General features: G+C 38.5%; 1 protein-coding gene across 3 annotated transcripts in view; it reads left to right on the top strand.

Annotated features, from left to right (window-relative positions):
* Positions 1-13,165, top strand: part of SATB1 (SATB homeobox 1) — a 91,718-nt gene that overhangs the window by 53,171 nt on the left and 25,382 nt on the right. For all 3 annotated transcript variants that reach the window (XM_059482591.1, XM_059482582.1, XM_059482600.1), the window contains exons 8-9: positions 3,457-3,669; positions 11,911-12,066. In XM_059482591.1, coding sequence (XP_059338574.1) covers positions 3,457-3,669; positions 11,911-12,066 — 369 coding nt within the window. The remainder of the gene's footprint in view (positions 1-3,456; positions 3,670-11,910; positions 12,067-13,165) is intronic.

Genomic DNA, 13,165 nt, shown 5'->3' with positions numbered 1-13,165 from the left:
GTTTGGGAATAATCTTCCACCTGGACATGGGATAGGAGGGCCCTGCAACCAAGAGGGATAGTGTTCAGGGATGTTCTGCGTGTTTTGGGAAGGTTTGGGCAACTTGCATGTTTCTTCTGGAAGCTTTGAAGTTCTATCACACTGATAAAAATCTATTTGAATCAGTGATTATGTTCAAGGAGGAGACAAACTGAGGGCCAGACAGGCAGTGTTTTTGTTCATATTGGCAGACACTTTAATTTATCTCCATTTTTAAAGAATTTGTAATGAGCTTTTGAAAGCCTTGATAATATTTATTGAACATTTTTCTGCCATTAGTAATGAATTATACTTGTGATGACATGTAAACTTGCTTTTTTTTTTTTCCAATGGAACCTGGGAATATTTAAAAAAATACATTTCCATTGCAAAGGGAAAGAAGGGAGGAACATTGATGAGGGCTCTGAGCCCAACAGTATTTATAATCTCTTTGCAAAACAAGCTTAGTTTTTATGCAATTTGAGGTACAGTATCAGGAGATCACACCAAGACTAGTATCTTGGAAAACCAGTTTAAGCCTGGTAAAATGGACAGTTAATCTGTCCACATCAGCACAGGCCAGAATGTGAGAGCCAATGTTTTCTTTCTAGGATTTTTCCCATTGTACACCCTGTCTAACAACTTTTAGCTAAAGTTTTGTGCTCAAAAATTGAAGTAGTAGCAATGAAATAATATGTGAAGCAGGCAAAATGTGTTCTAAGTCTGCCTGCACCTGGTGCTGCATCTTCATTTTCATGGATTTTCCTCACATATTCTGACCTTTAGGTTTAGAGCCTAGAAGCAAACTCCTCCTGCCTTCTTTCTCTGTGCTCTGTCATCTCCCCTCCTCTCCCTGCATTGCTATTCTCTGCTCTGCTCTGCTCCCAGGTCAAAGAGTCATGACAGTGATTGGGAAAGAGAGGAGAATGAATACTTAGTGGCATTTCTGATCACCAAGAGGTGTCCCACAGCAGTGGAAATGCTAAAATGTTTAAAAAAAAAAAGAAAATATCAACACCATTTTCTTTGTTTACTTATTTCATTGAAGAGGGAAAAGTTATACAAGAACACCAGCCTTTTCTAACTTATTTAGCTGCCCACTATGTGGCTAAGGCTTATTCAAGCAAATATTTTCTATTATGGGCTAAATTATTTTTTAAGGACATTTCCTGTAGCTGACAGTGGGGTGGCTTTTTGTAAGGAATCTTGTCTCCTGACAATGATCAGTCCACTTGAGTTTCATTTTCCACTTGAGTTTTCGTTTTTCATTTTCTTGCTCATTTATTCATGGACAGGTGTCTCCAGCACAGAAACAGTCAGAAATCACTGTTTACAACTACCTATATGGAGATGAATGATGTGGGCTTTGGTCTCTTCTGCCAAGTAACAACAGGGTGAGAGAGAATGTTCTCAGGTTATGTCAGGGGATGTTTAGATTGGATATCAGGAAGAATTTCTTCTCCAAAAATGTTGTCCAGCACTGGAACAGGCAGATAGGGAAGTGGTGGAATAACCATCCCTGGAGATATCTGAAAGACACATAAATGTGGTACTTGGGGACATGGTTTAGTGGTGGGCTTGGCAGTGCACGGTTAATGGATGGACACAATGATCTTAAAGGTCCCTTCCAACATAAGATTTTCTATTATGTTCTCTATGTCCTGTGCTCTGCAGACAGCTTTTCCTTGTCTCCAGTAGAACAAAATCATTTTGTACCTCCTCTAGAGGTGGATTGTGTAACCCTACCACTAACAAACACTGTTAACTGTGGATTTAAATACTTAAAAGTAGAAAAAACAATAGACACTAATTTATTTGCTGTTTTTGCTAATAAGTAAATTTATTATTAGACTAATCATTAAGAAAAAAAATGAAAATATGACCCAAATGCCACTTTTTCAGTAACTTGTTTATTTACCTTCCGGGAAATTTCTGCCTGGATACCAGAAAACAGGAGGGATCATGAAAAGTGGTAAGAAAGAATCCCCTGAGAGCATTTTTTTCTATCCTCCTCCTCTGAAATATTTTTCATGCTTAATGCTGGAAAGATTGTTGGGTTTTTTCCATCCCATTTCCCCGTTACACATGCAGGCACAGACAGGGCCATGAGGACCACCCTGGCTGAGGTGTGGTGGTTGGTACCTCTGTCCTCATCGCCCAGCAGGGAAGTGCAGAGCTCACACCCACACTGGGTGGGCCCTGGTCCTGCCTAGACACAGCTGCTTGAGAGCAGTGGCTTTGCAGCAGCACCTCCCTAAGCGTCTTTTGCCTGATAGGATAAGACCTTTGAGAGACGCGACAACTTCCACAGGTGCTGCAGGCATCAGACTTCCCAAAAAGATTCCCTTGGCCATATCATTCTCTTGTACCCCCTTAGGAATATATATATTCAGTCAGTATTACCTATCTTAGTTTTGGCTTTTTATTGTTTGCTTCCGTCTCTCTATTTACCCCTCAATTATCCTGAATAACTTACAAAAGTTTGTTAGGAAAATAAACGTTGTGTTATCTTATTCCTTGAAATTCACGTGTGTGTTCCCTTGTTGCACTATAAGAAAGAGCCTCCCATGCCAACCCTCTCTCTTTCCCAGTATGGCAACAATATTTATTTTGAATAGTAGTTCACATCTGCTTTTCCAAAAGTTACCTTTCTTATCACCATCCTGTTACTCCAAGACAGCAGAGCATTTTGAATGCATGACATATTTAAAAGGAGAATCTGGCAGGGAGAGGAGATGTCAAATACCTGTTGACATTAAATATAAATATCCCAGGCAATGGACTGTTTGAGGATTAGGGTTGTCCTGATGAAGAGAGAGGAAGGTGCAAGAAGAAGGTGGAACATGAGGGCATCCAATGAGTTTCCTCACTTGTTAAACTCCAATATGCAACTCTTAGAAAGAAATACTGACTTATAAAAAACATGGCCCTGAGTCAGTGAAGCAGTATTTTAGAAACATTGCAACTTTATAGTCTCAGATTAGTTGTGAAATATCACATCCTTTCAAAGATCTACTTAAGTTGCTAGAAATGTGAAATCCTTTTTTTAAGGTTGGGTATGCATTTTGCCTGTGAAGCCTGAGAACCCTCCAGTGTATCTCACTTATCCTTAATGTCTCGTGATTATCTGTGGACTGTAAAAAATACCATGAAAAGTTAAGCCAGTAAAAGGAGGAAGACCTATTAGGAAGATTCAGTTTATGTTGTATTTAAAACAGGTGCTTTATAAAATTAAGGGTACAATTGAGACTGTCTTCTCTGCTACCTGAAATGCCATTAATATAATCCTATGTGCAGCGAACTGTGCATTTGCTGTTCTCATTGCCAGCCCAGTGGTAAGAAGAACAAGGACTGATAAGCAATGGCTTTGCAGAGCATGGTTTTACAGACACTCGCCTAGGCTAACTCTCGAGCCTATATTTTCTTCCTTCCCTACAGGGCTTGCTCTCAGAAATCCTCCGAAAAGAAGAGGATCCCAAGACTGCCTCTCAGTCCTTGCTGGTAAACCTTCGGGCTATGCAGAACTTCTTGCAGCTGCCGGAAGCAGAACGAGATCGAATTTACCAGGACGAAAGGGAAAGGAGCTTGAACGCAGCGTCCGCCATGGGCCCGGCGCCTCTCATCAGCACACCGCCCAGCCGGCCTCCACAAGTAAACTACTCTCTCTGCCTCTGGGGTTTGCTTCTTGTGCTCTCTCACTGTCCTCCTGGGTGAGACCTTTCTGAGAAAGAAGAAACCTTTTGCTGTCGCACTTTTTAAACATTGGTAGAATCATTACTTGCAGGGCATATTGCAAATTAAATTTAAGAAATATAATGGGTGATAGTAGCACTTTATTACTACCTATTTTCTAATTTTAAGATAAATTCTATCCATTATGGTTCCTACAGAATTTTTTGCTCATTTTATTGAGGTACAAGCTTTACTGGGCATGGATGATGATAGCTTATAGCTGTCATCTTACAATTCTTAGGTTCTTAATGTTTTAGCTTCAGATAGGGATTTTGAGGGATTTGGACCATTAAACTGAGAGGGAATAAAAGCAGAAGTGTGAGCACCTTCTAGTGCCTTAAAAACTATTTTTCCAGAAAGCAAACAGGTAAAACTAAAGTGATAGGGGAATGAAGATCCTGTCCCATAATGCTGGGCGTGCTTTTACCATCTTGAGCTACTGACAGCTGCTTAAAATAACAGCTTGCTATATCCATTGCTCTGAATTATTTGGATATGCTCATTAAAGCTTCATGTAGTATCTGCTAAAATGAAACTCCTATTGATTTTTCTAAAATTCATTTGATTTAATTCTTCAAAAATTACAAAGTTTGATACAGTGGGATCAAGAGATTCAATGGTGCAGTCCTTGTGCTGATCAAGGAAATTCTGATGCTTGTTTTAAGGTACATGAGAAATGCATGTGAGCAGTAGGAATGCACAGAATTTCCACAAAGAAACATGGTTCACTCCAAAACCTGTATATTTTCAGAAACACTCTGCATTGCTCTGGCTCAAGGTTGTACTTATGCAAGGAAAATCCAAACTGATCTGCAGATATGTGGTAATCATGCCGTATACACAGTCCACTTTTGCTAAGCAAAGCAAAGCTTTGGATTGTGGGAATTTTGCGATGGGTGATTTTTTTGAGAAAAAACAGCAGGTTTTTGTTATCTAGTCATAGGCTTGTGACTGTGACTATGTCCTATACCCATTCAGAATGCTATAAATTCCTCTTGAGATAATTTTTCTAAGTTACCTTCAGCTAATCCATACTAAGAACCACACTAAAGTAACGAATAACAAAATTGTAGGAGGGAGGACAGAAGATCACCTTGACCTGCTGCAGCACTTTTCACAAGAGAAGAATTTTTTACCAGAAAAAACAGGCTGTACTAATGGTATAGTTTTGTTATCATAACTGAGTTTAGTCTGTAAAATCCACTATAGATATTCTTCAAGATAAAGGACAAGAATCTATTTACATAGGGATGCTTTTGTGGGAAATAGTTAAATAGAGATAACTGTGTTTAAAATAACATTTGAGTTTGTTTTAATATCTGTACCTGCTCCCACAGCCCAGGTAATTCAGAGCCAAGGCTAACCCTCTTCTTAACTTATCTCTTTCTGCCAAGGTAATGTCTCACTCTGTCTCAAGTGGTCTTGGGCAATTTCACAGCTAAAGAACAGAGTTAATTACAGGACCTTCCTGAAGGATGTCAAGTCAGAGGTAGTCCTTGTACTGGTTTTAATTCACACTTTAAACTGTATAAATCCCTTGCAGCCAGAAAGAAAGTGAGACTTAGGGGTTTTCTTAACTGACAAAACATACTGTAAGTCCAAATTTGATGGGAAAGGGGGGCTAAATCTATCTGTCTCTACTGTGCTCTTGTTCATAATTACATTTCATTTTTTTAGTGTGAGTAAGGAGTATAGTTAACCTAATTGCGACAGTTCAAAGTGGAAACAGCACACGTTTTTGTTTTAATCCTTTTCAAAAGGAAAGCAAGTTTAAAAGGAAACATTATAGACTAATACTTGAGGTCTACAGAACAAAGCACTTATTTTTCCAGTTGTTGTGCTGTTCTCTGTCATTCAGCAAAATACACACATTTTCTCTAGTGAATAGATTGAGAATGTAGAAACCTCTGAGTTGTGATTCTTTGTGACCTTGTTTCCAGAATTCCCTACTATAAACATCTGAAGCACTGTTCACCTGCTGCTAAGTATTCAGTCTTAAGTTTGAAAATTGATATATCTGTGTTGGTAAGATAACTACAATACTTGGTGCTTGAAATAATAGCGAAATTGTCCTAGTTGTAACACTGGCAAGTATAACTTTACAAATCACAGCAAAAATAAATTACAGTCAGGATACTGCAAAATTTTCAATGCAAACTGCTACTGTGATACCTCCCGCAAAATGTCCACAGTTTATTAAATATTTGCTACTAAGGAAATAAAACTACTATCATCCTTACTACTAAATTTATTATAAGCAATTATTTAAAGATCACTTTGCAGGAATACAGCATAATATTTTTCCAGCTTGACTGTGAGCTTCTCGGATAACCATTGAAAGAGAAAACAGACCGTTTATCCTGACAACAGAATTTACACAAGAGCCAACATATTTAATATTAAATCTTTAGACCAGTGTAATGTTTGAAACAATTAAACTATGAAACCATGAAAAATGGGAGCTAATATGCCACACATGAAGGTTTATTTTGCAATTGCAAGTTATCAGTTTCGGAAGGATGTGAAAATAAACATCCTGAAAAGGATCTATTTTGCATTTTTGTGTTGCCAACTGGTGGCCAGACAGTAGAGCAGACTTAACCATTTAGCAGCTGAGCTTGTTCTGTGTAAATTTTCCATTCTGTTGTATGCAAAAACAGAAAGTGTGACCTTGGAGGTCTGATTGGATAGTAGGAACTCACCAAGCATAAACCTTGGTGCCGGAGTTAGAAGGAACAGTGTTGAATTTATCTCATTTTTGCAGCATTCTTACTAGTTGCTACTTGAGCTAATGTATCTGGATTGGTTCCAATTATTTTTTGAAATCCTTTAAGAAGCTCTTTGTCCCCGTTACTTCTCCCTTTCTCTCTGACTTAAACAACATGCAAAATCTTACTTTTTTTTTTTTTAATTGAAATCATTAGCCTCTAATGCATGAGCTTTTGGGATGCGTGTATAGCCCTCTAAGCTGGTCAAGTTGTAAAAGTCTGCTACTATCTTCCACACTGGTGGACTGAGCACAAGGAGACGGCGTGCACAAGGATTTTTCCCTTGGACATTGTTCGAGTTGCCACCCCTGGGGCAGAAGCCTGTCTGTCAGGCTGTTTCCTGGGGCACTGGAATTTATAAGTATTAGCATCTCCATCAGGTAGGTACTGCATGGAGACATTTAACCTCTGCAATCTAGAAGGAAAGGAAAAGGTCCTTTCACATTCTATTTCTTTTAATAATTTCCCTGCACTCTTCAACACCTTCATCTTGCAGATCACCCCACAAAGGCCCTTCTGGGATATTCCTAGGTCAAGTTGAGAGAATGGGTCTACTGCATGTTATATGGAAATGAGAGAATCTGGGAACACTTTAGAGGATGATGAGGTGCTAGGGATGGTCTTTATGTCTCATCAGGACAGTTTGGGATGTGAAGGGAAGATGACTCCCCCTCCTCTGTACAGTTTGTGGGAAGGATAGAGACAGGTGGCCAAGTTACAGATTTGCTTTTCCAAAATATTCTGCTTAAAGGTTTTTAGCCATCCTGCAGTTACAAACACTTCTTTCTCAAGATAAGTAATCTCCATTTCAGCTGAGCCAAGGAAGAAACCTTTATGCCACCCATATTCCCCAAAGAAAATTTGTTTTAACCCTTGGGGCCCATCATCATCCTTTGTAAAAATAGAGTACGTGTAATGTCAAGAGCAGAATATTATTTTAACAAGGCAATGTTTTAAGAAGTAGCCAAAATCTTGCATGAGTCATGGTTCTAGGTACTCATTGACCAAAACCTTCAACTCTTAAATACAATCCTGGCCTTTCTGACTGCAGATAAATTACAGTACCTGCAAGTTAAAGCAGTATCATGGGTTGGGTCTCAGAGATAGGATGTTACTCTTGAAAGAATGATATCTAGGAGAGCGCTGCTTTGATGATGTTTGAGGAACAGTGAATCTCCATTGCAAGGAGTTCGGGACAATACCAGCTTCCTTGAAACTTTATGGTGAAGTCCTAGTCCCATATGCATGTGCCATGCATCACCACCAGCAAAATTTTTATTTTCAAGTTGGCAAAATTTTAGATTTAGGTTGAAAATCTTTGTGCCAAGTTGCATTTTAATGAAAGTAAAATGAACAAAATAATAAATGCAGTCCTCTCCTCCCACCCCACAAAAACCACCATGGAAGAGAGTTAATGGAAACCCTGACACTTAACTATTACTGCACTTCCAGGCGCCACTGTAATAATGGAGTAGTAAACCTTGTCCTGATAAAAGCTGTTCTGAAAGCAACAGCATTTATTGTACCTCCTCTGCTATTTGCAGAGCAGAACTGAAAAGTAGTTTGTTTTGCCTGGAATGAACTACTTTATGAATTTTAATGTACAATGTAATATTAAAAACTAAACCAGGATTAAAGAAGATTTTTGTTCCCAAGCTAAAACAGTAGTTATGAGAATGTGTTATATAAGATTTTTTTGTTTCAGTTTCAATGGGGAAGGAATGAGCTTCCATGTTTGTGAAAACCTCTTCATGCTGGTTATTCCTTCTATGACAACTTACCCTTTTTTTGGAAAACTGAATTAATCCAGAACTTCTTGCTGCTGTAATCAGTCTTATTTGATGAGAAGATATATCTGGGTAGGCCAGGAGGAGATGGATATGTTATTTTTTTTCAAGTATTCTTAGAAGACTAGATTGATTGGTGATAGGAAGATGGCCAAATGAATTCCTGATTCTCAGTGTGTTACATTTGTAAAATAATGCTCCCCTCTTCAGTTAGTATTTCCAATATTTGGTTACTGTCAAAAAAAAAAAAAAAAGAATTAGCTTATCTATGGTTTCTTTCCTAAACAGAAAACGTAGGTGTGGGTGGGGTGGGAGGTTGTGCTTAAGTGTGGATGAGATGAGAGATTATATTTTGTTTTGTTTTTCTCTCCAAAATGAATACTTTTTCCACCTCCTCTCTCAAGTCCTGGAGCTGCACCATTGAGAGCTTTTTTGTTTTCTGTTGGGTTTTTTTGAGGAGGAGGGTGTTTTTTCAACCCAGCTTCAAACAGCCTCTGTCTTGAACTCAATTCTAAATTCAACACAACAGCCTAGATGCTGCTTATGTATAAATTATGAAACAGTTATATGTATGGATATTCTCCAAGAGGTTAATTGACATTATTGCATGGAATTCATCAGACCAGAGCAGACCAATAGTCAATCTAGACCAGCCAGAGTCTTCACCTATCTTTGAAGAGAAATTATTAAGACACAGGAAAAGAATTTTTATACTTGGCCAATGAAGTGAATTGGAAAGGGAGAGGGTATGACTGAGAACCACAACTCTTGGTAATCCCCAAACCATCATTTTATAACTTTAAGACTTTATTCCCCTGAAGATCTTTGGGCTAATACTGCTTTTTGATGCAGTTATTAGTGTTTTCTGAATTCAGTTAGTGTTCCCTGATTAAATATCAACAGAAGGCAATAGGAGTTTGTTTTAACTTAATGACATATTAGATGCTGTTGAATTTATTGTACCTCTATAAAGATAGATGTGATTTGCGAACCAAAATGAGGATTTTCAGTAATTCCCTGGGTTAAATGCATATCCATATTAAACTGGACACTGAGAAGTGTGGACCAAGTAGCATAGTTTAAATTATGTCTACAGCATGGGTGTGTGATGGCTTTTGATGATCTGTGTGTTCACAGCTCAGTTAAGTGTTCTGTGAAGTACTGCTACAACATGAAGCTGTCCTTTGAAGCTCAGGAGCAATCAAAAAGGCAGTGTGCTTACCAAAGAGACACATTTTGATCAAGATCACAAGAGCAAAGTGTTTTCTTCCCAAAAACTAGTGTATGCTAGCTGAATACCTTCATCTTCTCATCTTCCCCTTCGGTCTTCTAAAGATTAGTTACAAGTTTAAATTATTTTGGGGGGAAGGACTGAAATTTGTTTCCTAAAATTTAAGCCCAAGGTTCAAGAAGGTGTCTTGACAAAGCCATCACTTTTTCATTCCCTAATTTAGCTTAGGCTGATGCACAGAGATAAGTCTGTCTACGGTTGTATGTTTAACATCCCCACCACTTGTCAGTTATCTTCTGGCACATCCTTCTTATTTAAAAGTTATAAAATTGCCACTGATTTTGTATTTTTAAATGATTTCACTGTATGATCTTCAGGAGATGCACCTGCTCTTGCAACCCTGTACTGATTTGTCCGGTGTGAGGCTTACCTTTTCCTGCTCTGCAGTGGGAAGGAGAGAGTTTCATGGTGCTGATCCTCCCTCCCTGCTGCCAGGTGCCTCAAATGTTTCTGAGCAACCTTTGTTCCAGGCTTGGCCACCCTCTTGTGCAATGTGGCTGGTAAAATATCACATTACAGAAAAGGGCATGGCTGCAAAGTACTAATTGTTTTCAGATGAAAAAAAAATCATATTAATAACTCTATGCCACCTTCTGGGATTTTTCTCCATTTCCATTTTTACTTAGAACCCTTGTGCTAATGCCTGCCAGAATGGGGACAAGGAAATGTTTGTGGACAACTTGTTCTTCTGAAGTTTTGCCCCTTGTAGTTAATGGGCATGTGTTAGCACAGTTCCTGAAAAGCCTGATGGACGAATCATGTTCAGCAAAAGTGGCATGCACTCCCAGTTTCTGGACTAGATTATTTTATATTAAAAGCACTATGGAAGATAGCTAACACAAACTGAGGATGGCATTTCTAGGAAAAAATGGACTGCTGATTTGCCTAAGTACATCTCTCATCCAAACCCTTTGACTCCCATATTGTGAGACTTGTGACATATGAATGCTCATAGAGTGTGAGATTAGAAGATGAATTATCATGTTGTCATGATTTCCTTTTGAACCTCAAGGGACTTCAGAGCACAGGAAGAAGCTGACTTGCACTGGATCAAACTGAGAGTGAAAGTGTGGGTTCAGACATGTGCTTAAGAGTAGGCTGAATCACCTTCTGGAAGTGCCAGGCTCTGTCCATTAGACCTAGAATTAGGCTGAATGGCTGTCTTCAACTAGCTGTGTAACTTCAGAATAACCAAATTAATTCAGCTCTCAGTAACCTCTGTATGAGTCAGTATGTTTGAATTGAAATCTTAAGGTTTGATTTTGTTTGCATCATCACCTTGTGGGTTCTCGGCAGAAATCCAGTTTTCCTTTCCTCTGATCCACTTTAGGATTAGTGGCTCATTAGGTCCACTAATCTTGAGCAAGCCTTGCAAGAGTAACTGCTAAAGACAGACGTTATCCTAAACTACTGAGAATATTGTAGGATAAGCTGAGTACCTGCTGATTTTTTGTACCTCTCAACTGATATTGCAGAAACTGCAGTCTAACCTTGGTGGGATGATGCTTGGTGTTGAAACATCACTTCCATCATTTCCAGAGGATGAAGGAAAGGATAGTCTCCTGCACATCATGTCGCTACTGATGTATTTTTTTGTTGTTTTTCTTAATGCTGCAGATGCAGCATAAAGGTGGTACTGTAATCACTCTGTCTTGTTTACATGTTTGGTGTTTACTTAATCTGGATTGCAAGAAGAGTAAATATTTGGTGTATGTAAGCGAAATACAACTAGAATCAGTAGCTTTAAGAAAGTCCTATCTTGGTTTCATGAAGGAGTGGTTAAAGTATGCATTATTCTAAATTGTCTCTTAAAAACAGCTTAAGAATCAAACTGATAAGACAAATTTTTAAAAATTCAATCTTAAGACACAACTTTTCAACATTATCATGCATTTGAGTGTACTGGGCATAAGACAGGAATCAAGATATATCTGTCAGATTTCTATTTCATTAGAGATTCTTTTATGTTGCACTTACAATTTTTACTTAATTTGTGTGGGGCAAAGAAATCATGTAAGGGTTCACAAGTCTCTATAAGACTGTTTGACAGGTTTCCACCTAATTTATGACATTGAAATTTGCAATGGTCTGTTAATGGTAACTTGAATTTCAGATGCACCTGTTACAATGCACAGAATTTTCCTGTTTCCCAGTTGCTGGAACTATAGGTAACTTATAATGTTTATTCTGCAAAATGCTGAAGGAATATCAGAGAAAGATTGGATAGAAGGAATAAAATGCAAAGGGGAACTACTTAGGGAGGGAAAGAGAGGAAATAACTTTTTCATAATGAAAAATGTCTCATATTTTCTAGGTCAAAACTGCTACTATTGCTACAGAGAGGAATGGAAAACCAGAAAACAATTCCATGAACATTAATGCTTCCATTTATGATGAGATTCAGCAGGAAATGAAGAGAGCTAAGGTGTCCCAAGCACTGTTTGCGAAGGTTGCGGCAACCAAAAGCCAGGTAAAATTCCCAGGGCTCAAAGAGCTCCATTTCCTGTGCAATTATTCCCCCAGATCAGTTTCTATGTGAGTTTAAATGGGTAGCTGGGTCAGTGTATCAGCTCAGTACAGCAACTCAGAGCTCCTTACTGAGTCTAAGCTAACCTCTGGGTAGAGAAGCAGCTTCCTGAGATGTCTCACTCCCTTTTGCCCACCAGCCAGACACCTTCCCTGTGTGCCCATGGATCTTCGTGTGGCTCAGAAGGGATCAGGTTCATCAGTTCTGAGCTGGTGTGGATGTGGCAAAAGCTGCAGTCAAGATCTGGGTATTGCTGCCAAATTCATCTTGAGGCTTTGTTGTTTTGCAATTGCATGTGCTGCAATGAGGAACGCTGGGGTGCTGGTTTTTTGCAAAAAATAATTTAGTCAGACCCACTGGTGAGACTGGCATGAGAGGTGGACTGTCAAAAAAAAAGAAAACCAACAAAAAAAGGACCCCAAAAAATTTCAGTTATACAAGTTATAGCTGAGAAAAAAAGTATAGTTTTGTCGAACACAATGTCTGCTTGGTTACCTGCTTGCATGCATACATATGTATTGCATATTCAGTTTTAAGCCTTTGTTTCGTGGTTTCCTATTCTTTTTTCTTTAACTGAAGATTTTCTGTCAAGTTTAGTGGCAAGAGGGAAATCAGCGGGCACTTGTTGGCTGTGATTATCATAAATGACATGTCTTCTGAGAAAGATCACTGGAGTACACAAATGCATTGATTTAAGTGAGAATGTATTCAAGAAGTAAAGGAAAAACATATAGAAAAATGAGAAAGGCATGTGCTTGAAAGAAATGGTTGAAAGAAATCAAGTGTTGAATTTTCATATTAGATTAAGTGTTAAATACACTATCACTACTTCTTTATTTTTCTAAAATTACTTCATAGAAAAATTCAGCATCTTCCAGGGAAAGCTAGTGAAGCTCAGTTAGACTGATGTTTCTTGGGCAATCAGCATTTTAGTGCTGGTTTTCTTTTTAACAAGGCTTTAACTTTTGACTTCTGTGCTGTTCACATTTTGGAGTTCATAGTACAGAAAGGATGCTGTCTCTTAAGTTATATGGTGTAAGGA

Source organism: Ammospiza nelsoni, chromosome 1 (assembly GCF_027579445.1).
Source record: "Ammospiza nelsoni isolate bAmmNel1 chromosome 1, bAmmNel1.pri, whole genome shotgun sequence".
Classification (NCBI taxonomy): Eukaryota; Metazoa; Chordata; class Aves; order Passeriformes; family Passerellidae; genus Ammospiza; species Ammospiza nelsoni.
The sequence above is the reverse complement of the archived record's forward strand: the minus strand, read 5'-3'. Positions and strand labels throughout refer to the sequence as shown.